The sequence below is a fragment of the Naegleria gruberi genome, assembly GCF_000004985.1.
Source record: "Naegleria gruberi genomic scaffold NAEGRscaffold_34, whole genome shotgun sequence".
Classification (NCBI taxonomy): Eukaryota; Heterolobosea; class Eutetramitea; order Acrasida; family Naegleriidae; genus Naegleria; species Naegleria gruberi.
In genome coordinates this window covers 103715-126963 of record NW_003163293.1, presented here as the reverse complement: position 1 = coordinate 126963, position 23249 = coordinate 103715, and the positions used below count along the sequence as shown (strand labels likewise).

The following is a 23249-nucleotide window of genomic DNA, read 5'->3' as shown; positions in this document are numbered from 1 at the left end:
CCCGATACAAATAATGCATAACTTGTCATAAACTTACCCATTGATTAGTGATTTGTTTGGATTTGTTATCTTTGCGGTTTTTAGTATGTAGCTTGTCAATAAGGAAAATTTGTACTTGGCGTATCATCGGTGTTATGTATTTCCAATAACTTCGCATGGTTGTTCGAATCTCAATATTGCAATCCACATGATTCTCAACCATTGAATAATCCAGACAAAGTAATTGAAATCGCTACTTTTTTATTATGGAAGCTCTTTCATCACCAATTTTTGCGAAGATTCTCAATTGTTCTAAGGAACATTTCAATTCTTTGGTCACTCCTTATAATTTAGTCATTTCAGTTGGATTTATTTACATTAGTTGAGCATTAGCAATTTGGAAAGAAGGTTAATTTACAGAATATTTAGAAAGTGAGGAAGAAAATGCGATGGAGATTGATATAATGTAATATACTAATCTCTCTTAACCCAATTCGAATGAGAAATTGGTGAAAAATCAACACCAGTCAATGCATCCTTCTGTTCTCCTGGTCTCAAACTATATTTTGATTCAAAAGCAAGAGTTTCCACTGAAGGACGAGCATCCTGAAACTTCTTTCCTTGTTGATTAGTTTGCCATTGTAAATTCAAATAAGAACCAGCACTCAAGAGTGTTAATCCACCCAACCAAACGTAAGGCTTGTAGATAAAGTATTGAAATCCGAGTTTATGAGCGGCAGTCATGTTGTTGTGATGTTTTGTTGTTGTTTTTTTGTGTTGGTTTTTTGGAAGTGAAAAAAATTGGCGGGAATTTATAGAATTGTAGTTTTGTGATTTGACTTTTTTTGGAGCTATTTTGTTTTGCCTATTTTGGACTTTTTGAATATTAATTGGTAACTTTTGAATGATACTTTCTTGGACAATTTCATTACTTAAACTGAACGCTTAGCTATTCGAAACTTTGAAATTTTGATTTATTACAAAATTAAATTCCACAAAACTTAATCTTGAATTCCTGCCAATAGGTTGTATAAAGTTTTCAAACAATAGTTCACTGAAAGTCTTGTCACCCGATTTCAGAGTTGTAGTTTTGTATTTTCGAATAATAATTCGAAAGGGGAGTCATCTCAAAACATCATTCTCCAAAACTATAAATTTCATTCAACATTGATCTGTTACTAATCATTAAAATCAAAAAAAAATGTCAACAACATTCAAACTTGTATTAGCTCTTACTTTCGTCTGCATTCTTGCGCTCATTATTGGAAACACCCAAGCAGCAGTTTCACTTAATGCCAGAGGATTGAGTGCACTCTCCTTAGAAGCTGATTCATTGGAAGCTGATACTGAATTCCTCGATGAATTGAAAAAGATTGGTGAAAATCTCAAAACTAATCTTGGAAAGGGAATTAATGGAGTTAAGGATAAAGTAGCCGAATTCGTTGAAGCTAAGAAACAATTTTTAGGTAAGAAATTCGCCGAAACCAAGAATAAAGTCAAGAAGGCAGTCGAAGCCAAAGCAAAGGAAGTTTTCTCCAAAGTCAGCACAATTGCCAAACAACAAGTTGACAAGATTAAAGGTGAAATTTCCAAGAAGGCAGTTCAATTAAAGGATAAACTCAAAGTTCAATTCGAAAAGACTAAGGAAAAGATTGAAGCTCAACTCAAGAAGCAAATTGAAAGTATTGTCAAGAAACTTGAACAAGAATATCAAAAGAAGGAAAAGCAAATTACCGAAGCAATCAATGCAAAGATTAATCAAGTGACTGATTCAGTTCAAAAGAAGGTTGAACAAGCTGCTGATAATATTTCAAATGCTGCTAATGGAATTGTTAATCAGGCAACAAGTGTTGTTGATAAGAAGGTTAATGATTTGGATAAGGTTATTAATACTGTTCAAGCTTTGTAAATTGTTGGACGATTTACAACAAGGAATTCAAAATAAACCAATTTCAAGAAACACTACCATATCTAAGGTAATGATTAAGGAAGATAAGGTAGATAATAAGCTGGCGTAGCTCAGTCGGTAGAGCGTTGGTCTAATAAGCCATTGGTCGCCGGTTCGATCCCGTCCGTCAGCAGATGTTTTATAAAGAAGGCTCATTTCCATTCATAATTTTACTAATCAGCAAAACCAGAACCTCCACCACTCGTATAATATCCGCCTCCACCTGAATCATTATTGTTATTGGAACAATCATTGAAATTGCTGTAACCAGTTGATCCACGATCATTATTACCTCCTCCACCACCTCCATCTCCACCACGTCCTCAAAACATGGTAACAAACAATGCAATCATTAAACAGGCACAAACAGGAAGAACCACAGCAACGATAATTGTTGAAGTTTCTGGCTTTTGTCTCATGTCAAGTATTCTTGAGCACTTGTCAAATCGTGTATCACTTGGTAGGAAATGGACAGTTGGACTTGAAGCAGTAGTTAAATTGGTTTCTGTGAATCGAATAGTTGTTGGATTAATTGTTTCTCCATTATATGCATTTGGATTTACAGTAAATGTAATTGATGAACTAAAGATAAAAGTTGATGTTAATTTTCCAATTGGTGAATTATCTTTGTAATAGTATGAAATCTCATACTTAGTTCTATTATCTCCATCTCCATAATAATATTTGTAAAATGGTTTGTTAGAAATATACGAAACAGAATAGGTTAATCTGAAAGAAATTCTGGTGGTTTCTCCTTCTGGAGTTGGTGGACTTAGAAATATTACAACGTATGGATTGTAATCTATTTTCTGAAACTCTGTTCGAATGTTATACGCATTATTCGAAAGTAAAGTAATTGAACGATCATATGAATTTTCAGCAAGTATTGGCAATGGTTTTCCAATCCTGCCAACAACAACATGGAACAAATTAGAACTTTTTCTTTGCATTTTGTTGAGTTTGTGTGAATAGTTTTTTTGTCAACTTCTTTCGTACTTGTTTGATTGATAGGAAAACCATCGTAGTAGTAATAATGGCATTGGAAGGAATGTTGAAGCGCAATTAAAACTTTTTGGGAGATGATTTTCCAAGAAAATTAGGTCATTGTAATCCTATTACAACAAAGATTATAATTAAGATCAATGAGTACAACATTAATTCTGTTATTCTTAATGAAAATTGCCATTGTCAAGGTTGTTTCGAAAATAATACTCTAATTCCTTCATGTGGTTGATAAAATGATAATAAGCCATTTTTTTGGTCGCAGGTTCGATACCGTTTAACGACCAAAACAAATCTGCATTTTTTCAATACTTCTTAACACTTCCTTTTATATTTACTTCCATCTCAAACCAAACTACGGTAAAAACAAATTAAAGTACTTTAAAGTTGTGCCCATTGGCCAAAAAGCAATCATCCTCACCTGTCAATAATTGATAATTAATTCATCATAAAAAAAATGGCTGATGTTGATCTTCCTTCAATCACTTCATCAAATTCAAAACTAAAAACACTTCGTACACTTAACTCCATACACAAAGAAATAACATCTATTCTAAATCCTAATCTAGAACAATGTAGATTTCTCTGTCCTGTCACCCAAATAATTTCCGAAACTAAACATCGTGTTGTTTTATTGACATTAATTTATCATCGTCAGAATGGAGGCGAATATGCCATCTTTTTATTTAATGAAAATCTCAAGTTGAGAGATTGTATTCCAATCAAGAATTATAGTTTCTTTGTTCAGATTAGAAATGTGAAAACTCCTGATGAGAAAGTTCAAGAATTGAATAGAAAGAGAAAAGAATCAATGCAAAGTGATTCAAGTGATTATGATGATTATGAAGATGACTATACACCAAGTGAAGAAAAAGATGTTTTTGCCAAGTCAAATCGTCTAGTTCTCTATCATGTTGTAAATGAGAATGAAACTCAAGAATTTGTCTTTTCCTTTGATAATGATCAGCAATTGTTACAATTTACATTTGCATTGAGTAATATTTGTGATAAGGATCCTTCTTTCAAGCTTGGATTTGATCAGATTTTTGAAATTCCATCAGAATTAGAAAATATTCTCAATAGAGAAGAATATTATGATGAGGTGAGAGGAGATTCACAACCACAATTCATTCCACCACATGGCTATCAATTTATAACCTCCACATCAGATATTAAATCACATTTGAAACAATCAAACATGCTACTTCAAATGTCTCAACAATTTGCCTCCCTGAAACATCAAATCACCCTGAAATCAAATGATCTGAAATTCATGGTCTCACAACAAATGTTAGGACCTAATAATAAGAGATTGAGTGCTAAATTTGCTTTGGGTTCTCCAATTGTTGGCTCATTAGGAATGACATCTTCTCCTGTGAATACAGGTGGATTGACTGTGAGTGAAAAGAGAAAATCGCTGACACCTACTGGAATTCTTCCACAATCAAGTGGTCAACAAATAATTGGTCAATCCACATTAACTTCATTGCTAAAATCTCATAGTGGTGGCTCAAACTCACAAACACCAACCCCATTCGATTGGGTTTTGTTTTTCATTGAAAGATTTGAATTGGATGCTAACGAAATTGAATTCTTAAATCCACTTTATCAAAATATGGAAAATTCTGGAAGTTTGGATTGTATTAGAATTGTAGAAAATAGAAAGGATAAACTTGTGGAGCAGGATGTTGTTTCCATTACCAAAGATGATTCGAATACTGAAGATGAATATGCTTGGTTAATGAAACGATCAGAGCAAGAAATTGAGAATCATATCAAGAGTATTCCAAGAGTGATTGCTGCCAAACCATCAAATACAGCTGCCAAACCTCTCAACACGGTTTCCAGTTTTACAAAAACTTCCAACCAAACCATTCGTCAAGTTTCTACCCCTTCACAAAACAACTCCCAACCAACCACATCACCAAATAAGCCAATCACCTCCTCCAATCCAATTTCTACAACTCCCTCCACAACAGCTGCTCAACCAATGGTTCAATCACCTCCAACCATTGAATCCAATTTCATGCAATCTGAACTCCTATCCAAGCTCTATAACAATAATAGTAGTGCCCAACTATCTTCCTCTCCATCCAACAATGCCAATTCCAATAACACTCCCAAATCAGCAACAAGCACACCAACTACCACCACTGTACCAACCACTAAAATCATTGGATCCAAACAAGCTCAACAACAGCAACAGCAACAAAAGGACGATTCTGATTCAGATATTTCACTGAGCATGTCCTCATCAGATTCTGATGAAGATGAAGAAGATGATTTGGATATGAGTAGCACAGACGAAGATTCTGATTAAATCAAGCTATCTTGTAATAAAACAACAATAATTGTTACACAAACTACTTGAATGATCAACAATAAATCCAAACAAATTGAAAAAAAATGTCACAAACTAAAGCCGACGAAAATGTTGAAAAGGAGGAAATTCCACTCGAAGAAGATATTGAAAAATCTCTTGACAAGATCAAATCGTTGAATCTTGATAATCAAGATGTAAATAATCATGAACTAAATGATAATAATGAAAACTTCTTGAAGAATTTCCTCCTCACGAAAGGATGGCGCAATACTAATGATGATTTTACATCTCAACAACAACAGGCAAATGAATTGGATGATGTTTTGGAACATGAATTCGATGTTTTGGAACAATTTAAAGAAATCAAGAATAATGAGCATTGATTGAGATGAATCAAAATCTTTACCAAATTAAAACTGCAAGAAATTAACTCACAAAAAGGTCACTACTACAAATGGAGAATAATACATTAACCATACCAATAAAGAGAACACTTGAAGGATTGTGATGAAGTCAATACTTACAAGTGATCAATCACACCATATTCTAAAAAAATTAAATATTATTAAAATTTTATTAAAAAATGAGCAAACGAAACAGACAAGATTTTGAAAATCATCAATTCATTAATTCGGAGGAAATATTCACTAACAATTTTAATAATAATAATATGGAAGAGAAATCAAAAAAGGTTGTAAAACTGGAACATGAAATATTTTCAGATGACATTTGTTTTGAAATAATTTCCATGATTGATGATTCATGGTTTATTTTAAATAATTGTTCCTTGATTTCAAAACAATTCTTTAATGTGATCAAGGAACGTTCAAAACTTACTATTCAATTTAAAAAAAAATTTACAAAGAAACGAGTTCAATTATTTTTGAAAAGTCAATTTATGAATTGTATTGTTAATGTTACATATTCTGATTGGTTGCTTGATTCTTTTGAAGAAGCCAAATTCATTAGTAAAATGAAACAATTGACATCACTTAGTATTTCTGGCAATGGAATTGGTGATGAAGAAGCCAAATTGATAAGTGAAATGAAACAATTAACGTCACTTGATATTTCTGCCAATCTAATTGGTGATGAAGGAGCCAAATATCTAAGTGAAATGAAACAGTTGATATCACTCAATATTGGTAAAAATGAAATTGATGAAGGAGCCAAATATATAAGTGAAATGAAACAATTAGCATCACTTGATATTTCTTACACTCAAGTTGATGTTGAAGGAGCCAAATGCATACGTGAAATGAGACAATTAACATCACTTAATATTTGTGGCAATCGAATTGGTATTGAAGGAGTCAAATTGATAAGTGAAATGAGACAATTAACATCGCTTAATATTGGTGAAAGTGATATTGGTATAGAAGGAACCAAATTGATAAGTGAAATGAAACAATTAACATCACTTAATATTTCTAACAATCTAATTGGTGATGAAGGAGCCAAATTGATAAGTGAAATGAAGCAGTTGATATCACTTAATATTCGTGCCAATCGAATTGTTAATCAAGGAGCCAAATTCATAAGTGAAATGAGACAATTAAGATCACTTAATATTTCTAACAATAGAATTGGTATAGAAGGAGTCAAATTGATAAGTGAAATGAAACAGTTGATATCACTTAATATTCGTAGCAATCGAATTAGTAATGAAGGAACCAAATTGATAAGTGAAATGAGACAATTAACATTACTTAATATTTCTAACAATGAAATTGGTGATGAAGAAACCAAATTGATAAGTGAAATGAAACAATTAAAATCACTTGATATTTCTTACAATCAAATTGGTATAGAAGGAGCTAAACTTATAAGTGAAATGAAACAATTAACATCACTTAATATTGCTGACAATCGAATTGGTGGTGAAGGAGCCAAATTGATAAGTGAAATGAAACAATTAACATCAATTACGCTCATATAAGGGATTAAATTGAGTGAAGACCTTCCCAATCTTAGCTTTAAAGACTCTTGCTTGTATTTGAAGAAATGAACATTATTCTATAACTTATCAATGTTATCACTTGATTGGAATTTCATACGGAATGTGATTTTGTTATTTTTGTTATAGAATGGGTAGTTTAATCTAGTAAGGAAATTTCTGCCTGAAGATAAACATAAAATTCCGTGTGAAATTTTGTAAGTTCCTTTCATACACATTAACAAATTGTGAGTTCTTACTTAATCTGCAAAGAACAATTCAATAAATCTGGATTTGTGTTGTGATTCAAAGTATTGAGCACGTTCAAATTGTTTTCCCTATCTTTCTTATTATTCAATATAATATTGTTTGATTTGTACTCGGTGAATAAAATTGGTTCATGTAAATATTTCAAAGCACAATAGTTCCTATCTTCCTATCCCAACTTTTCTAATTACATCTAATAGTAAATATTAAATATTTATTAAAAAAACATATGATCGTCCGAACTGTGTAAATTTTCTCATTTAAAAAAAAATAAGAATTTGAAAATCAGCAATTCATTAATTCGGAGGAGATATTTAACAAATAATATTCACTAACAATTTTAATAATAATAATATGGAAGAGAAAGTAAAAAAGGGTGTGAAAGTGGAACAAGAAATATTTTCAGATGACATTTGTTTTGAAATAATTTCCATGATTGATGATTCATGGTTTATTTTAAATAATTGTTCCTTGATTTCAAAACAATTCTTTAATGTGATCAAGGAACGTTCAAAACTTGCTATTCAATTTAACAAAAAATTTACAAAGACACGAGTTCAATTATTTTTGAAAAGTCAATTTATGAATTGTATTGTTAATGTTACATATTCTGATTGGTTGCTTGATTCTTTTGAAGAAGCCAAATTCATTAGCAAAATGAAACAATTGACATCACTTGATATTTCTGGCAATGGAATTGGTGATGAAGCCAAATTGATAAGTGAAATGAAACAGTTGATATCACTCAATATTGGTAAAAATGAAATTGGTGATGAAGAAGCCAAATTGATAAGTGAAATGAAACAATTAACATCACTTAATATTTCTGACAATCTAATTGGTGATGAAGGAGCCAAATTGATAAGTGAAATGAAACAATTAACATCACTTAATATTTGTTGCAATCGAATTGGTGTAGAAGGGGCCAAATATCTAAGTGAAATGAAACAGTTGATATCACTTAATATTTGTGAAAATGAAATTGGTGATGAAGGAGCCAAATTGATAAGTGAAACCAGACAATTAACATCACTTAATATTGGTTTCACTCAAATTGGTGGTGAAGGAGCCAAATTCATAAGTGAAATGAAACAATTAACATCACTTGATATTTCTGACAATCTAATTGGTGTAGAAGGAGCCAAGTTTATAAGTGAAATGAAACAATTAACATCACTTAATATTTCTGACAATCTAATTGGTGATGAAGGAGCCAAATTGATAAGTGAAATGAAACAATTAACATCACTTAATATTTCTAACAATCAAATTGGTGGTGAAGGAGTCAAATTGATAAGTGAAATGAAACAATTAACATCACTTGATATTTCTAACAATCAAATTGGTGATGAAGGAGCCAAATTAATAAGTGAAATGAAACAATTAACATCACTTAATATTTCTGGCAATCGAATTGGTGATGAAGGAGCCAAATCTATGAGTGAAATGAAACAATTAAAATCACTTGATATTTCTTACAATCAAATTGGTGATGAAGGAACCAAATTGATAAGTGAAATGAAACAGTTGATATCACTTAATATTCGTGCCAATCGAATTGGTGATGAAGGAGTCAAATATATAAGGGAAATGAAACAATTAACATCACTTACATATAAGGGATTATATTGAGTGAAGTTTAAGCTTTCCAGATCCCCAGTTTGAAATTTTTCTCTCATCCCTTAGTAACACTTTGATAAGTTATAGAATAATGTTCATTTCTTCAAACAAAACGGATCAATCTTCAGTACTGAGATTGAAAGTATGAAAGAATGACCGTTAAAGATGTAGATTCCTATCCTCCTCCATTATTATTCCATCCAAGCAAGAATTGAACAGAACAATAACATTGAGGGCAGAGGGAGGTAAAAACATGGGGTGTAATTTTGATGACTTCCTTACTGAATGATTGGAAGAATGTTATCATTTGATTGTTTTGGTTTCCTTGAGTTTAATCGAGTAAGGAAATTTCTGCTTCCGAAGATAAAAATAACATTCCGTATGAAATTCCGTGGGTTCCTTTCCTTCAATCACACATTAAGAATTTGTGAGTTCTTCACTCAATCGACAAAAATAACTGCGCTTGTTGTGAGTACAAAGTATTGAGCACGTTCAAATTATTTTCCTTATCAAAACTATAAATAGATCAAGAGTGAAAAATGTGAAAGCAAAACAATAAGAAAAAAAATTAATTAACATCAACAACTAGTCTTTTAAACTACTTGTCAAATTTTGTGTACAAAATCTGAATATTAAGAAGTGTAAATAATACTACTACTAAATATCAATCAACCAAATCAAAATGAGTTTCATCCACATTCCAATTTCTACTGCAGCTGCTTTCCAACCTCAACAACAAACTATTCCAAGACAAGTTTCTTATCCAAATTTGAGAGAAACTTCATCATTCAATGATTATCCAACTCAACATTTTGCAAATAATGTAAAGAAAATTCCACTTTTGATTTCTCCACAAACAAGACAAGTTGAAAGAAATGTTCCATTCAAAATTTATGTTTTTGAAGGAAAATTCAATCACAATTTGAATAGTGCTTCAAATGTTTTGAGATTTGAAATTGATTCTAATCATGAGAGAAGTTTCGAATTATTTGATAGAGTTTTGAGAGAACATTCCATTGATAGGAGACAATTTGAATTACATTATGTTGATGATGAAGATGATTTGGTTTCATTGACCAATTTAAGAGATTTCCAATTCATGTTGAAATTAATGAAAGGAAAATTGACCAAGATTATTTGTGAAAAGAAATCAATCAAATCACCACAACAACAAGCATATCCTCAACAATATCCTCAACAACATATTGCCTTCAATAGAATTTCACAAGCATCACCATCAGCATGTTTATTTGCTCAATTCCAACAACCAAGAGTTGAATCTCAAAAGAAACAATCTCCTCAACAACAAGCAGAACAATCTTGGGAAAATATGATTGAAAAGGCATTTAGATCTGCCTTCTCAAATGAAAATCCAGCTCAACCAAAACAATCATTCTTTCCACAAGTTTCTGCTTCCACTCCTCAAACAAAACCAAAAGTGAGAAGAATTGAAATTAGTCTTGCTGATCTTTTGGGAATTCCAACAAGTAATGAAGCTGCTCAACAACAACAACAACCAGAAAAGGAAGAAACAAAGAAAGAAAAGAAGGAAACTACACCTCAATCATTCAGAGAATTATTACTTCAAAGAATGAAGGAAATGAGAGAAGAAGAGCAAAAGAGTCAACAATCACAAACTCAAGAAAAGAAACAAGAAGAGAAACCAATTCAAACTTCTCCATCTGCAATTGTTGTTTCTCAACCAAAAGAAGAAGAACCAATTCAAGAACTAAGAAATTGTTACTGAAAATACTCCAACAATGACCACTTCATTGCTTCTCTCCAATTTAATTGAAGATCAACCAATTGAATCAGTCGTTGAACAAATTCAACAAGAAACAATTGCTTCTCAAGAAGAAAATGAATCAGTCAATCAACAACAAGCTCAACAAGTTTCCAATCAAAATCTTGAAAATCAAGATCCAATTATTGAATCAATTCCTGATGAAGAAGAAGAACCAGTTGTGAAAACAACCATTCCACACAAATATCAAAAAGAATTGAAATTATTGAATCAAATGGGTTTCACCAATCACATTCTTAATATTACCTTATTGAATAGGTATGAAGGTGATATTCAAAGAGCCATCTCTGATCTCATTCAATAATCATCATCTTTAAATACTACCTTGTCCATAGCTAAACATTAAATATATTTAAATACTGCATTGTAAAGTATTAATAAAATATAAATAATTTATTAAAAAAAATGGCGTCATCACTTTTGCTTCAATCCTCCAAATCCCTTTTCAATCAATATAAATCAGGCTTTTCCAATCTCTCCCGAATTCCCCTATTGAAGAAAATTGTTTCGGTTACAGATGAAATCTTTGCTACTCATCAAGATTTCCAACAAGACTTGAATATTCTCGGAGAGGAAAAACAATCACTTGTAGCACAAGCTGCTATTCATCAGAATTTTGAGGGAATTACCGATTTTACAGAAGAGTTTTATAAAATTGTTGATGTTTGTAATAAGAGACAACAATTGGCAAGAGATTTTGTATATTTGGCTTTGGAAAAGGATTCTGGAGTTGATCATTTGTTTAATAAGTTTGATAGTGCATTGTTACGTCATGCTGCTATGATTTCTGGACAGTATCATCCGTTCTATGTCAAGTGGATGAAGGCAGTTCAAGGAAATAAGGTTGCTGAAGAATTGGAAAAGAGAGCTTCAACTATTGATAGGAAATTAACAAATTCTTATACTATTATCTTGTTGGACGAGGCCACTAATGAGTTTTATGATGTTTCTTATGGTGAATTTTTCAAGAATGAATTTGCTCCAATTATTAATCAATTTTCTGAATTATTGAATGATTTGTATTCATTGAGAAATAGTGGAGAAAATTATGAAGATTTGGAAGCTTATATTAAATATATTGAAAAATATAGAGAAACTTTGATTGAAACTGATAAAGAAAAATTGGAAACACTCAATACTGAATTGGATGAATTGTGGATGGATGTGAAATCATACATTCAATATGTTCACGATATTGAGTATGGATATGGAGATGTTTTGAGATGTAAGAGTATTCCTGATTTCAGCTGCCGTCTTGTAGATGAAGAATACGAATCAACCAACAATTTTATCAAGACCAAAGTTCAAGGATCAATGGTTGAATACTTCAAATCAAGAAATACTGAAATTGCTGACAATGGAATTTATGCTGTCGAAAACTCAATGTGTTCCATTTATTCAATTCCTTTCCATTGTGGTCAATCCTTGTCTTTTAAATTCTCTGGACAATCCATTCCTAATAGAACTGAAGTAAAGAATAAGAAGGGTGTAAAGATTTATTTCGATCCAGTAGCAACCGAATCCAGACGACACCAAACCATCAGTTTAGTCAATAAGGTCTGTGAAAATAGTGAAGAACTTGCTTCCTACATTAATACCATCGATACAATTAAGAATCACATTGCTGCTCATGAAATTGGCCATGCAATTTACAACTTGGAGTTCATTAAGGAACACATCAAGGTTGATACTAAATCTCTCCTCGAAGAACCAAGAGCTGAACTTACTGCACTCTTTACTATGAGGCTCCTCCACAAGAATGGTCACATTTCATCTGAGGAGTTGTCAAGATCACTTGCCTCCTTTGCAATGCAAGATTTTAGACGATTTGCCATGTTTGACAAGTCAAGTTTGAGACCATACATAATCTCAGCAATAAGTACTTATAAGATTTACGAAAAGCTTGGTTATGTCACTATTAAGGATGACAAGCTCCATTTTGATCATAGTAAGTCAGATCTTGTTCTTTCCAATATGGGAGATTTATTCGAAAGAATTCTAGATTGTGAAGATAAAAGAAGTGGAGAAGAATTAGAAAAGATACTCAAAGATATGCAATCCCATTCACCACTTGTTGATTGGCTCGTCAACAAACTTTTCATAACAATAAATAATTACCAGAATGAGAAGGAAAATAATAAATAATTTATTTACAGTTATTGTTGAGTGGTGGTCTCAACCTTCTCAACTGCAGGAGTTGTACTTGTTGGGGTTTCATGATCTTCAGAGAATACAAGTTTTTCTTGACTCTTTCTGCTTTCCTTAGAGTCAGATTCGTCATCGTTAGATATTGGCTCATTATTTTGCATCATCATCATTTCTACATCCTTTTCATCACTATCGTCACTTTGATATTCGAGACCAGTACCTTCCTTTAGCATCATATCAGCATCCAATTCATCAGTTGGGAGTTGTTCAGAATGTAAGTAAAGTGAGTTGTGTTTGGCAGGTCTGTACAATAAACCAACTAAAACAAAGAAGGCAAAGAATGCAATTTGGTAAGATGCAGAGTCAAAAAGCCAGTTCAAATACCAAGCACTTCTGTAGTATTGACCATATTCGTAGAAGAATTGGAGAACTAAGAAAATAAGCACAGTCCAAGCGTAAATAATCATGGCAAACATTAATCTTCTATACAAGTAGAAGTAGTGGTTATTGGCAACTGCATGTTTCCATTCTGGGGAAGCCCTTTCTCTGGCAGTGACAGCTTTTGGATTTGAAGGCTTGTACATCTTCATAGTATGGTAGAGCAAGTAAAGAGCCCAGACATAGAAGAAGAAATCCAAGCAGGATGTTGGAACCATGGAGATCAAATATTGAGTGTGTGAAATGAGCTCTCTAAAGAATAAAAATTCTCCAAATTCTGAAACTGAGCATGAAATTGCAAATATAACTGAATAAATAATGATCATGGTTGTTGTTACTTTCTTTTGAGAAGAGGTATTTTCAGATGATTCATCATCCTCCTCCTTTGTGGCACTTGAGTATCCTGAACAAACCACCAAAATGATGAGTCTAGTCCAAGTCTTTCTAATGACAGTCATAACCATTGAGCAAAGTTGAACAACAAAGTTACGACTTCCAATTTTGTTAGTTAAAAAGTAATCAAAATAGACAATCAAAGCTTCTGCTAAACAACTCATCAAGACAATAGTAATGTAGAATTGGAGAGTTAAGAATTCCTTTCTATTGAAAATAGAGGCCAAAAACCAAAGGACAGCAAAAACAATATAAGCAATTGTCATGAATGCTTGGAACTGGAATTGAATTATTAGGAAAATATTAAGCAAATATACATACTGGCAAGAAGAAGAAATATTGACCTGGCAAGTGACCATATGGATTGATGAATTGAATGTAACCATTCATTTTGAAATTGGCTTCACCAGACTTTGGTCTTTCCTTAGTTGGGTTAGTGGCAGGACAGTAGAATAATTTGTATTGGTAGAGACCTGTTAATGGCACTTCGAAATTCTCATCAATTACTTCATCTCCACTGAAATATTTGTAATATAAAATTCCATCATCATCGAGTGTGCTTTGAGAAGTTGGAACTAATCCTTCGTCTCCACACAAATATTCATTCTAAAATATAATTTCAATCAGATCCAAACAGAATTAATAATTATTACATACTTTCTGATCCTTCTTAAAACCAGTTGCAAGTATCTCACTGTTAGCAACAATGAGAACTAATTTGGTATCAGGAGTTGGAATGCTTGATTGTTTAACATTTACTAAAAAAACCTCGTAAATATATTGTATCATTAAATAGTGTACTTACAATAAACTTGAACAAATGTGTCACCATTAGCAATGGGTCTTGTTAAAACTCTCAATGGAAGATCCTCTCTAGCATACATTCCCAATTCATATTCATCCAATAATTTTCCCTGAGTTACATCCGAAGTAAACTAAATAATTTGAAAATTCCACAAATATTGATAAATCTCTCTTTCCACACAAAGATCAAAAAAGAACACTTACACTCCCATGACTTTCATCAAAATTAATTCTATATGCATCCACTCCACTTCCAATCATGATCATCCATACCGAACAAATCAACACAAATATCCAAACACTTTTCCGATAATAATCATTATTACTACAAAATAATTTATTCAATCCACTTCCTCGCATTGATGATAAGGAAGACTTATTGCTTGAGGAGGCAAATGTGGAAGAAGTTTTCATATTTTTTATTGTCATCAGGGTCGAAGGCTTGAAGATTTTTATGGTTCAAAGATCGATTAATCGAATTAGTTGATAATAGGAGTTGATAATCAGATCAAGATGGATGGTGTTATCTACCATCATCGGAATGTTCATCCATTGTATTAATGTAACTTGTAGTTAACATTATGGTTGAAGTTGTCTTCCATTGTTCATCATTCAGCAAGGAAATTGGCTTGCATTGGTCGCTTTTTGTTTCCAGACACAAAATGAAAAGTACGCCAAAAATAAAGTACAATTCCGATTACAATAACTTTAGAGATACCTCACGCAGCATAAAACTCATAGGAAAAAAAGCCCCTAACACAATATACTACACTATAATAAAATGGCTCTTAAGAGAATCGCCAAAGAACTCAACGACCTTCAAAAAGACCCACCACAAAACTGCTCTGCAGGACCTGTAAATGATGACTTGTTCCACTGGCAAGCAACTATAATGGGTCCGGTATGTATTAGAATAGTTTTATGAATTTTGTTAGAATAATTTTACTTTATACAACACAACAATCAAAATGACGTCATCTCAAATTTTAAAATTCTTTTTCTCTTCTTCATTGAATTACAACAACAACAACAACTATATATTTAAATTATAATTTTATTCATCATCATTATAGGCTGACAGCCCATACCAAGGAGGAGTTTTCTTCTTAAATGTACACTTCCCAACTGACTATCCATTCAAACCACCAAAAGTACAATTTGTAACTAAAATTTACCATCCGAACATTAATTCAAACGGTTCTATTTGTTTAGATATTTTGACTAAAGAATGGTCACCAGCTCTTACGATTTCAAAGGTTTTACTTTCAATTTCTTCTTTATTGACTGATGCCAACCCAGACGATCCTTTAGTGCAAGATATTGCTCAACAATATAGAACCAATAGGAAACAATTCGAGCTGACCGCTGCAGAATGGACTAGAAAGTTTGCCCAATAAGCTGAGGAAATAAACTGCCATCATGGCACTTGTACATTGCTTTGTTAAATAATAAATTTATAACTAAGAGAGAATGTGGAATGCTATAATTATGGAAAATGTGCAATACGAAACCAATTTCATGTCAACCGGGAAAAATCAATATTTAAATAATTTATAATTTTAATAATAATTATATTTAAATTATAATCAAAAAATGTCTTGGGTGAGTAAGAAGCGTGAAATGCAAAAGAGAGTAGAGGACGATGATCCCATCTTGCTTCTCTCTGGAGGTAAATTCCAATCATCCCAAGAAGCAACTACAGATTCATCAACAGCTACAGAAACAGCCTCCAATTTCTTCTCTATTAATTCCGAAGATTTGTACGATCATATTGAAACTCCTGATAGTTCATCATCACGATTATCTTCATTGCCTCCTCTTCCTTCTTCCCTCACCACCACTACATCGACTAGTAACAAACAAAATTCTTCATCCAATAATATAATTACAAATAATCAACAACAACAACAACATAATAATAACAGTAAGGCCTCTGCTGAACCATTCGATGTCGATTCATTCATCAATAATCTTCCAACACAGCCTCCAATTCCTTCAAAGAGTTTACCAATGACACCTCAAGCAAATAATAAGAAGAATTTACCAACAGTTCCTCCTTCATCAAAAACATCAACTACACCTCCTCCTAATTCACATCAACAACAACAACAACAACCAATGAATGAAGCATCAGTGGGTAGTACTAAACCTCTGCCAACACGTGTGCCTTCAAGTGGATCTTTAAATATTTCTCCAAAAGCAGTAGTAGTTAATGAAAAAAGTGAAACTCCAATGGTTGTTAAATCTACTGAAAAATCAGAAAAGAGACAAACAAGGGAATTTGAATTTTCATTTGAACATTTCGAACAATTAAAGAAACAATTATTCAAATTGGAAGAGGAAAATCACAAGCTCAGAAAGGAATTGGAACATTCCAATAATTCATTGGAGGATTTTGTTAGTGAAACTCCAAAAAGCGCTTCCTCTAAATATGATGATTACTTTGAGGAGGAGAAGGTTGTTGTGAAAACTTTGGGAGATTTAATTAGAGAAGGACTTGAATCTAATGAATTGAATAAGGTTGTCTTGGATAAGGTAAAGAAAAGAAAAGTTACCAAGCCACCAGTTTATAAAGAGGTAATTGATGAGGAGGAGGAATTAATTAACGAGTCATTGGATGAGGATTATGAATATAAATATAGATCTAATGATCAATTTTCCAATCAAGAAAGAGAATTGGATGCCTGGTGTAATTTAAGAAGACTCAGAGAGTCAAAGCAAAAGGTAGCTCTTTTGAAGAGTTGTGGAAGAAATTATGATGTCATTATTCCAGTAATAATTTCAATTGAACAATCTCTGGCATTTAGATCTTTCATGGAGGTTTTAATTGAAGCTGATAGGGAGACAGGATTTTTCGTCTTGACCTATATTTCATTCCTCAAGAAACTTGGAGACAACAAAACTCTTCAAAGGGTTTACAAATTCAATAACATGATTAGAGATGAAGCTTTGCTTCAATACAAGATGGCAATCACAATTACTGATGTAAGTATTATCAAATAATTGAATTCAGGAACCTAATATTTAAATAGCCATACGAAAAGATGGATTCATTGGAACATTGTCTTTCTTTTATTCAAAAGAATGCACAAGCTATTGATAATCCAGTTGGGTTTAAATCTAACAAATATTCTCTAGATTGTGCAGAAGAGCTCAGTATTGCCACTGCCAATTTAATTCATTTAACAGCAAAACAACTTAAAATTGATGAACAAGATAATTCAATTGCTCTTTCAGGAAAACATCCAATATTCAAACAGTACAAAAAGTTCCCAATTTATGGAAGTACTTTATCTGAGACTATGAAATACTGCCTATTCTATCACAATGCTGCTCCAGATGATCAAATTGCTTGTCCTAGAACATTGGCCAAATTTTTTGACCTCTCACAACATAGATTTTTTTATGATGCCATTGTTGCAAGAAGTAGAATTGGTGATTGGAAGGGGGTAATGATTGCCTATTCAAAGGCACAAAAGGATGGCCTTTGTTATTGTTCTGCCTACGATATGAAAATGCAAAAGGGAAATAGTGGATTTATGAAATTGCTAACAGGAAAACCAAACAGAGCTGATTCAAACTCAATTCTCAATATTTACAATGTTATGCAAGTATTGAAGTTATTCAGAGCTCCAATACCAATGATTAGAGATTTACTTCAATCATTTTCCTTCCAGAAAACTGAAATGGAACTCAAGGCAGAGATTGCCAATGAATATAGAATTTATGACATTGCAATTCAATGCATTGTCAACGAGCTCAAAGACAGAGACATGCTTATCAAGGTTAAGGAGGATATCAATAGACGATATGAAGGCCCTGATAAAATTTCTCTCCAGGAAGAAATTAATAATCATCTTTATAATAAGAAGATGAAATGGAAGAAGGCAACAATAAATATTTAATGAAAGCTGAACATGAATTCAATTTCTAAACTGTTTTATTAAAGTACATTATTTTACTTAGATGAAGAGGATCCTTGCTTTTGAAGTATTTCATTTCTCTTAACAAGTGCATCCTTTCTCTTTTGAATCATACCCTTCATTCTCTTGTTGAGGATGTAATTCCTTACAATATCATCCAAAACCACATAACCAACACTCTTTTCATCCAAAATGCTAACCAAATGTCTGCTATGTTCTTCAGAAAAATCAACATTGAGACTTGTAGCAATAATTCTCATCTTATCGACACTTAGTGGAGCACGCTTATCATTCTGAGGATTGAATTTGTAGAATAATTTCTTAATATCTTCAGAAGCATTGTGAATATTGACGATTTGTTTGATGTCAGAGGTTAAACCAGATTCATCAGTGAGAGTCTTGTCCTTGGCAGCAGAGAAGAAACGATCAACAACTGCATCCAAATCCTTTCTAATGAAAAGTTCCTTTTCAAGATCAACATTAAACTTGAATCTAACAACAGTGTCCAACAAGCTATCACGAAGAGCTGTTGCATTTTCATGATAGACAACGTATGCCTTCTTTCTTCCTAGTAACATAAAGTTAATGAACATTCTACTCTTTTCTTCCTTATCAATATAGAAGGATTGGAGTGTGGAGAATGGAATTTCTCTCTTAATAACACCTTCCTTAAAGACGAGTACAGAGTCATAGGCAAATTTGAGAATTCTCTTTTGTCTCTTTCCAGATTTAGTATCCTTTTCAACAATGAAAGTTTGTTTCTTTTCCAATGAAGTACATCTTACACCAACATCAGCAATGGTTTCAACAAGGTTATCTCTTTGTTGATCAGAGACACAATTGAATCTCTTGACAACTTCTGTTTGATTGGCAGTTGCAATATTCTTGGAAATGTATCCAAGATCACCACCTCTTTCCTTTAACATGTGTTCTGTTTCAGTCTTGTGTTTGATCAAGAATTCATTACAATTCTTCTTAATTCTAATGTCAACAATGGTTGTGAATGGAATTTCATCGAGAACAGTTCCCAATTTAGAGTCCAAAACGAGAAGTGAATCGTTGGTAATCTTCATTAAACGTTCATTACCACTGTCACCCTTTTCCTTCATTAACATGAGATTGTAAGTGGTTGGAATAAACTTTTTAGAAACGAATGGAATCCAAATCTTGATTGGTTCAATGATATCACTCAAAGAGGTCCAATCATACTTGACCTTGATTAATCTTTGTCTAGTTTCATTTGGAATAATATTGAAAATATCATCAACAGCTGTCTTGGTCTTGAAATTTGGATGCAAAATATAAATTTGTTGACAATTGGCCAAATGTTCAATCTTCATTAATCTAGCAAAGGCAACAACAGCTCTGTATAATAAAGCTTGATATTCATCAGCCATATCAGCCCAACTCAAATCAATAATCAAGCAATACTTTTGATTAAACAATGCACCCAAAGTTTTGTAAATGTAAATCATTAACTTGTCATTGTGATTCAAAAATTCTTGCTTTAAACGATGCAAAATCAAGTACACAACAGGTAAATTTTGACGAGTTGGCTTACCAACATATAAAAATCTAGTTCTATCAAGCTCAGACAAGTCAAACTTTTCACTATTCTTCATCAAATTGTCCATTGAACGTTCCAAAACCTTTTCTTGAATTTGATCATATGTCTTACCAACAAGTGTTTCTCTTTGGAGTTTGTTTTGAGGTTGTGCAGTTTCGTCTTTCTTATCACTTGGTTTAACAGAGCCCTTTCTTGGTGGTTCTTGTTTCTTTTCAGGAAGTGGAAGTTTTCTATCTTTTTCTGGTGGAGGTCCCAAATCTTGAACAAGTGATAAAAAGTCAGTTTCTGTACTCACAATACTAACTGGTCTCTTGTCATGTGTCATGATAACTTCATTTTGCAATGAAACAATTAACTCATAACCATAATCATAAATTAAAGTGTGAAGGAACAATAAATCATCCATATCAAATGATTTGTAGTGAATATCTTCAAATGTAATGGAACGTTGCAAATCACCGAATGGATTCAAACCTTCTTGTTGTTTTGGATCAACTGGAAGTTGAGCCATATATTTGAAAATACCTTCTTGATTCTTTTGAATCCAACCATTCAATGGCATGAGTGAAGGTGTTGCTGTATCAAACAATTCACCATTGGCCAATTTTTGAATTCTATTTTTGTAAAACACATCAAGAATTGTCAATTTACAATGACATTCATTGAAAATATGAACAGTTATTTTAAAATACCCATCAATTATTATCAAATACAATCAAATAAAAGACAATATTATCAAATATTATCAATTATTAAATAAAATATTAATAATAAATATTATAAAATATTAATAAAAACTTACACTTTTGCAATTTGTGTTAAATTTTGTCTGACACATCCCTTCTTCCAATCATCCATTTTAATAATATCAGCATTTTGAGGCATGGCAATAACAGGACAAATATAACGTAAACAAACAAAACCAGAAATCAATGGTAAAATCATCTTTTCAATATCAAACTTGTAATATTCACCATATTGTTTCAAAAAATAGCAAACAGCTCTCAATTCACGTGGCATTTCTTCAATCATTGATTCAGAAGTAATACGATCGAGAAAACGTTGACAAACTTCTTCAATTTGTTGAAGACGACGATCAATAATCTCTTGTTTGTTTTCTCCTTGAACTTTCTCTGGATCAACTTCCAAATCCAAAGTTTCTGCCTGTTCAACAACTTCATTCACAACCTTGCTCAATAACAATTTTAAATATTGAGTACCAACTCTTTTAGTATATTTACCCATCATTTTAGAAACGATAGAATTAACTCTGAGAATGGTACTAGGATGAGATTGTTTTCTATCAAATTCTAAACCAATTAAAGATTTAATAATGGCAAGTGATGCTCCAATTTCATAGGAAAGTGAAATTAATGAATCGGCAAGTTTTTCATGTTGTGCAGGTGGAACAACATCTGCTAGTGCTTTGGCATATCTTGGATCGGATGTCATAATTTGGACAAGTAATTTATATTTCTTACCAATGTCACCTGCCAATTTTTGTACTCCTTTGACTGGTTTTGCCGTACCAGTAGATGGAGATGTAGATGACGATGGCTTCTTTGTTTCTGACATTTTTTTATTTAAATTTTTTGTTCCTGTCACTTGTCTGCCAGCAAACGCTCATGTCATAACGGGTCTCATAAGCAGTTCGTTGTGCATTACTGGGCACCAAAAGGAAAAACATGAACAATTTCAAATAACCGTTAGGGTAATCAAAGAAATAGTCAACTTTCACATGTGAAATGAATTGTTCAACACAATCTTTAATACAATGTTATGTAATGGCTAATAATATTAAATATCTTTTACAATGAAAGATATTTAATCACATGGATTGTAATCATATTTCTTATTTGGGTAGTATTATGTAATTTAATATTGTCAATTCCTTTTTAGAATGATGGAAAACAATTACCCAATTGAGTGTCAGGGTACATATGTTAAATATTGTGAGTATTATAATCAAATGACTAGATTTGGCAATATCATGAATGGTTGTTTAACAATTAGCATCATAAACTTGTTACAATTTATCATCCAAAGATTAATGGAAAGCGAGCTTAAAAAAATGTTGCAACAAAATGCTGTGGCGCAGCTGAACGGTGCGAACTCTGATGATTTCATTGAACAATGTCAAAGGCTTGGACTCTCTTCGGAACAAATATTTGAATTGTGGAAGATGAAATTAAGACAAGAAGAATTAAAATTACAATTCACTCAAGAAGAATTAAAATTGAAACAAGAAGAAGCCAAAGCAATACAATCAAAAGCAAGACAGGAAGAATTAAAATTGGAAATTGAATTGTGTAAATTAAAATCGGGTGGAAGTAGCACTGATGAAAAAAAGAACAAACGTAAATTTGAGGAAATTAGTAATCTAGGTGTTGATCACGATAAACTTGAGTTGAAAACCAAACAAATCAAAACATGTTCGGAATTATTTTGTGATGATGCATTACGCAGAGTATTTGCATATTTAAATTATGATTTTGAGATTTTTAAATACTTGACAGTTTCAAAACAATTTAGGAATGTTATTAATACTGTTAACAATTTATTGATAGGAAAATCTACTATAACACCTAATTGTGATTTAATTCAAATAGAAAATTTGGAAATACATTCTCAATATGAACCCGATTCTCTATTAAAATTAATTCTCAAATGTGTAAACATCAAACACCTTATCATTGGGGTGTTATTTGAGGAAAATGATAAAACTTTCACATTCCATTTCAAGAAACCTACTATACAATCTATAAAAATTAAAAATAGTTCTAACAAAATAGAATTAAAAGACAGAAATTTATATAATTTGAAAATTTTAGATATACAAATGGGTGTGTATGATAATATGAAAAATCTATCACTAATTATCAATAATTATACTGACTGCCTTAGAATATTGAGAATTGATGATATATTTAGCAATATTTCTCCAATTTTAAATTTGAAACTCCTCTCAATTTTGGAGATACATCTCGATGGTGAAAGCCAACTAATAACGATTCTTAATAATATTAAAACATTAGAAATTTTAAGAGCATACATGATAGATGCAAGCGAGCAAGATGATGAAGTTGCTGACACTGAT

At 32.1% G+C, this 23249-nt stretch overlaps 11 protein-coding genes and 1 non-coding gene across 12 annotated transcripts; 9 read left to right on the top strand and 3 right to left on the bottom strand.

The window, feature by feature from the left end:
- Window positions 1-1180: 1180 nt before the first annotated feature.
- Window positions 1181-1888, top strand: NAEGRDRAFT_50288 (uncharacterized protein; the record flags this gene model as incomplete). The annotated part of the gene is made up of 1 exon (XM_002675384.1): window positions 1181-1888. The coding sequence occupies one exon, from the start codon at window positions 1181-1183 to the stop codon at window positions 1886-1888; it is 708 nt and encodes a 235-aa protein (XP_002675430.1).
- Window positions 1889-1987: 99 nt separating this feature from the next.
- NAEGRDRAFT_t408 lies at window positions 1988-2060 on the top strand. Its single transcript has one exon. It is a non-coding gene; the product is annotated as a tRNA-Ile (tRNA).
- Window positions 2061-2250: 190 nt separating this feature from the next.
- Window positions 2251-2877, bottom strand: NAEGRDRAFT_69384 (uncharacterized protein; the record flags this gene model as incomplete). The annotated part of the gene is made up of 1 exon (XM_002675289.1): window positions 2251-2877. One exon carries the CDS (start codon window positions 2875-2877, stop codon window positions 2251-2253), a length of 627 nt encoding a protein of 208 aa, XP_002675335.1.
- A 509-nt stretch (window positions 2878-3386) lies between these two features.
- On the top strand, window positions 3387-5328 carry NAEGRDRAFT_80305 (uncharacterized protein; the record flags this gene model as incomplete). The annotated part of the gene is made up of 1 exon (XM_002675383.1): window positions 3387-5328. One exon carries the CDS (start codon window positions 3387-3389, stop codon window positions 5247-5249), a length of 1863 nt encoding a protein of 620 aa, XP_002675429.1. The 3' UTR covers window positions 5250-5328.
- Window positions 5329-5835: 507 nt separating this feature from the next.
- NAEGRDRAFT_69382 (uncharacterized protein) lies at window positions 5836-7191 on the top strand (the record flags this gene model as incomplete). The annotated part of the gene is made up of 1 exon (XM_002675382.1): window positions 5836-7191. The coding sequence occupies one exon, from the start codon at window positions 5836-5838 to the stop codon at window positions 7189-7191; it is 1356 nt and encodes a 451-aa protein (XP_002675428.1).
- Window positions 7192-8112: 921 nt separating this feature from the next.
- Window positions 8113-9087, top strand: NAEGRDRAFT_50285 (uncharacterized protein; the record flags this gene model as incomplete). Its single annotated transcript, XM_002675381.1, has 1 exon — window positions 8113-9087. The coding sequence occupies one exon, from the start codon at window positions 8113-8115 to the stop codon at window positions 9085-9087; it is 975 nt and encodes a 324-aa protein (XP_002675427.1).
- Window positions 9088-9757: 670 nt separating this feature from the next.
- On the top strand, window positions 9758-11183 carry NAEGRDRAFT_69380 (uncharacterized protein; the record flags this gene model as incomplete). Its single annotated transcript, XM_002675380.1, has 2 exons — window positions 9758-10814; window positions 10873-11183. 2 exons carry the CDS (start codon window positions 9758-9760, stop codon window positions 11181-11183), a joined length of 1368 nt encoding a protein of 455 aa, XP_002675426.1.
- Window positions 11184-11284: 101 nt separating this feature from the next.
- Window positions 11285-13024, top strand: NAEGRDRAFT_80304 (uncharacterized protein; the record flags this gene model as incomplete). Its single annotated transcript, XM_002675379.1, has 1 exon — window positions 11285-13024. One exon carries the CDS (start codon window positions 11285-11287, stop codon window positions 13022-13024), a length of 1740 nt encoding a protein of 579 aa, XP_002675425.1.
- Window positions 13025-13403: 379 nt separating this feature from the next.
- On the bottom strand, window positions 13404-15076 carry NAEGRDRAFT_80303 (uncharacterized protein; the record flags this gene model as incomplete). Its single annotated transcript, XM_002675288.1, has 6 exons — window positions 13404-13457; window positions 13543-14136; window positions 14180-14464; window positions 14516-14616; window positions 14664-14793; window positions 14867-15076. The coding sequence occupies 6 exons, from the start codon at window positions 15074-15076 to the stop codon at window positions 13404-13406; spliced, it is 1374 nt and encodes a 457-aa protein (XP_002675334.1).
- Window positions 15077-15411: 335 nt separating this feature from the next.
- On the top strand, window positions 15412-16133 carry NAEGRDRAFT_55826 (uncharacterized protein). Its single transcript, XM_002675378.1, has 2 exons — window positions 15412-15563; window positions 15736-16133. The coding sequence occupies exons 1-2, from the start codon at window positions 15444-15446 to the stop codon at window positions 16057-16059; spliced, it is 444 nt and encodes a 147-aa protein (XP_002675424.1). The 5' UTR covers window positions 15412-15443; the 3' UTR covers window positions 16060-16133.
- Window positions 16134-16255: 122 nt separating this feature from the next.
- On the top strand, window positions 16256-18567 carry AM63 (uncharacterized protein; the record flags this gene model as incomplete). Its single annotated transcript, XM_002675377.1, has 2 exons — window positions 16256-17647; window positions 17695-18567. The coding sequence occupies 2 exons, from the start codon at window positions 16256-16258 to the stop codon at window positions 18565-18567; spliced, it is 2265 nt and encodes a 754-aa protein (XP_002675423.1).
- Window positions 18568-18574: 7 nt separating this feature from the next.
- Window positions 18575-21727, bottom strand: NAEGRDRAFT_80301 (rasGTPase-activating protein; the record flags this gene model as incomplete). Its single annotated transcript, XM_002675287.1, has 2 exons — window positions 18575-20766; window positions 20955-21727. The coding sequence occupies 2 exons, from the start codon at window positions 21725-21727 to the stop codon at window positions 18621-18623; spliced, it is 2919 nt and encodes a 972-aa protein (XP_002675333.1). The 3' UTR covers window positions 18575-18620.
- Window positions 21728-23249: the final 1522 nt, after the last annotated feature.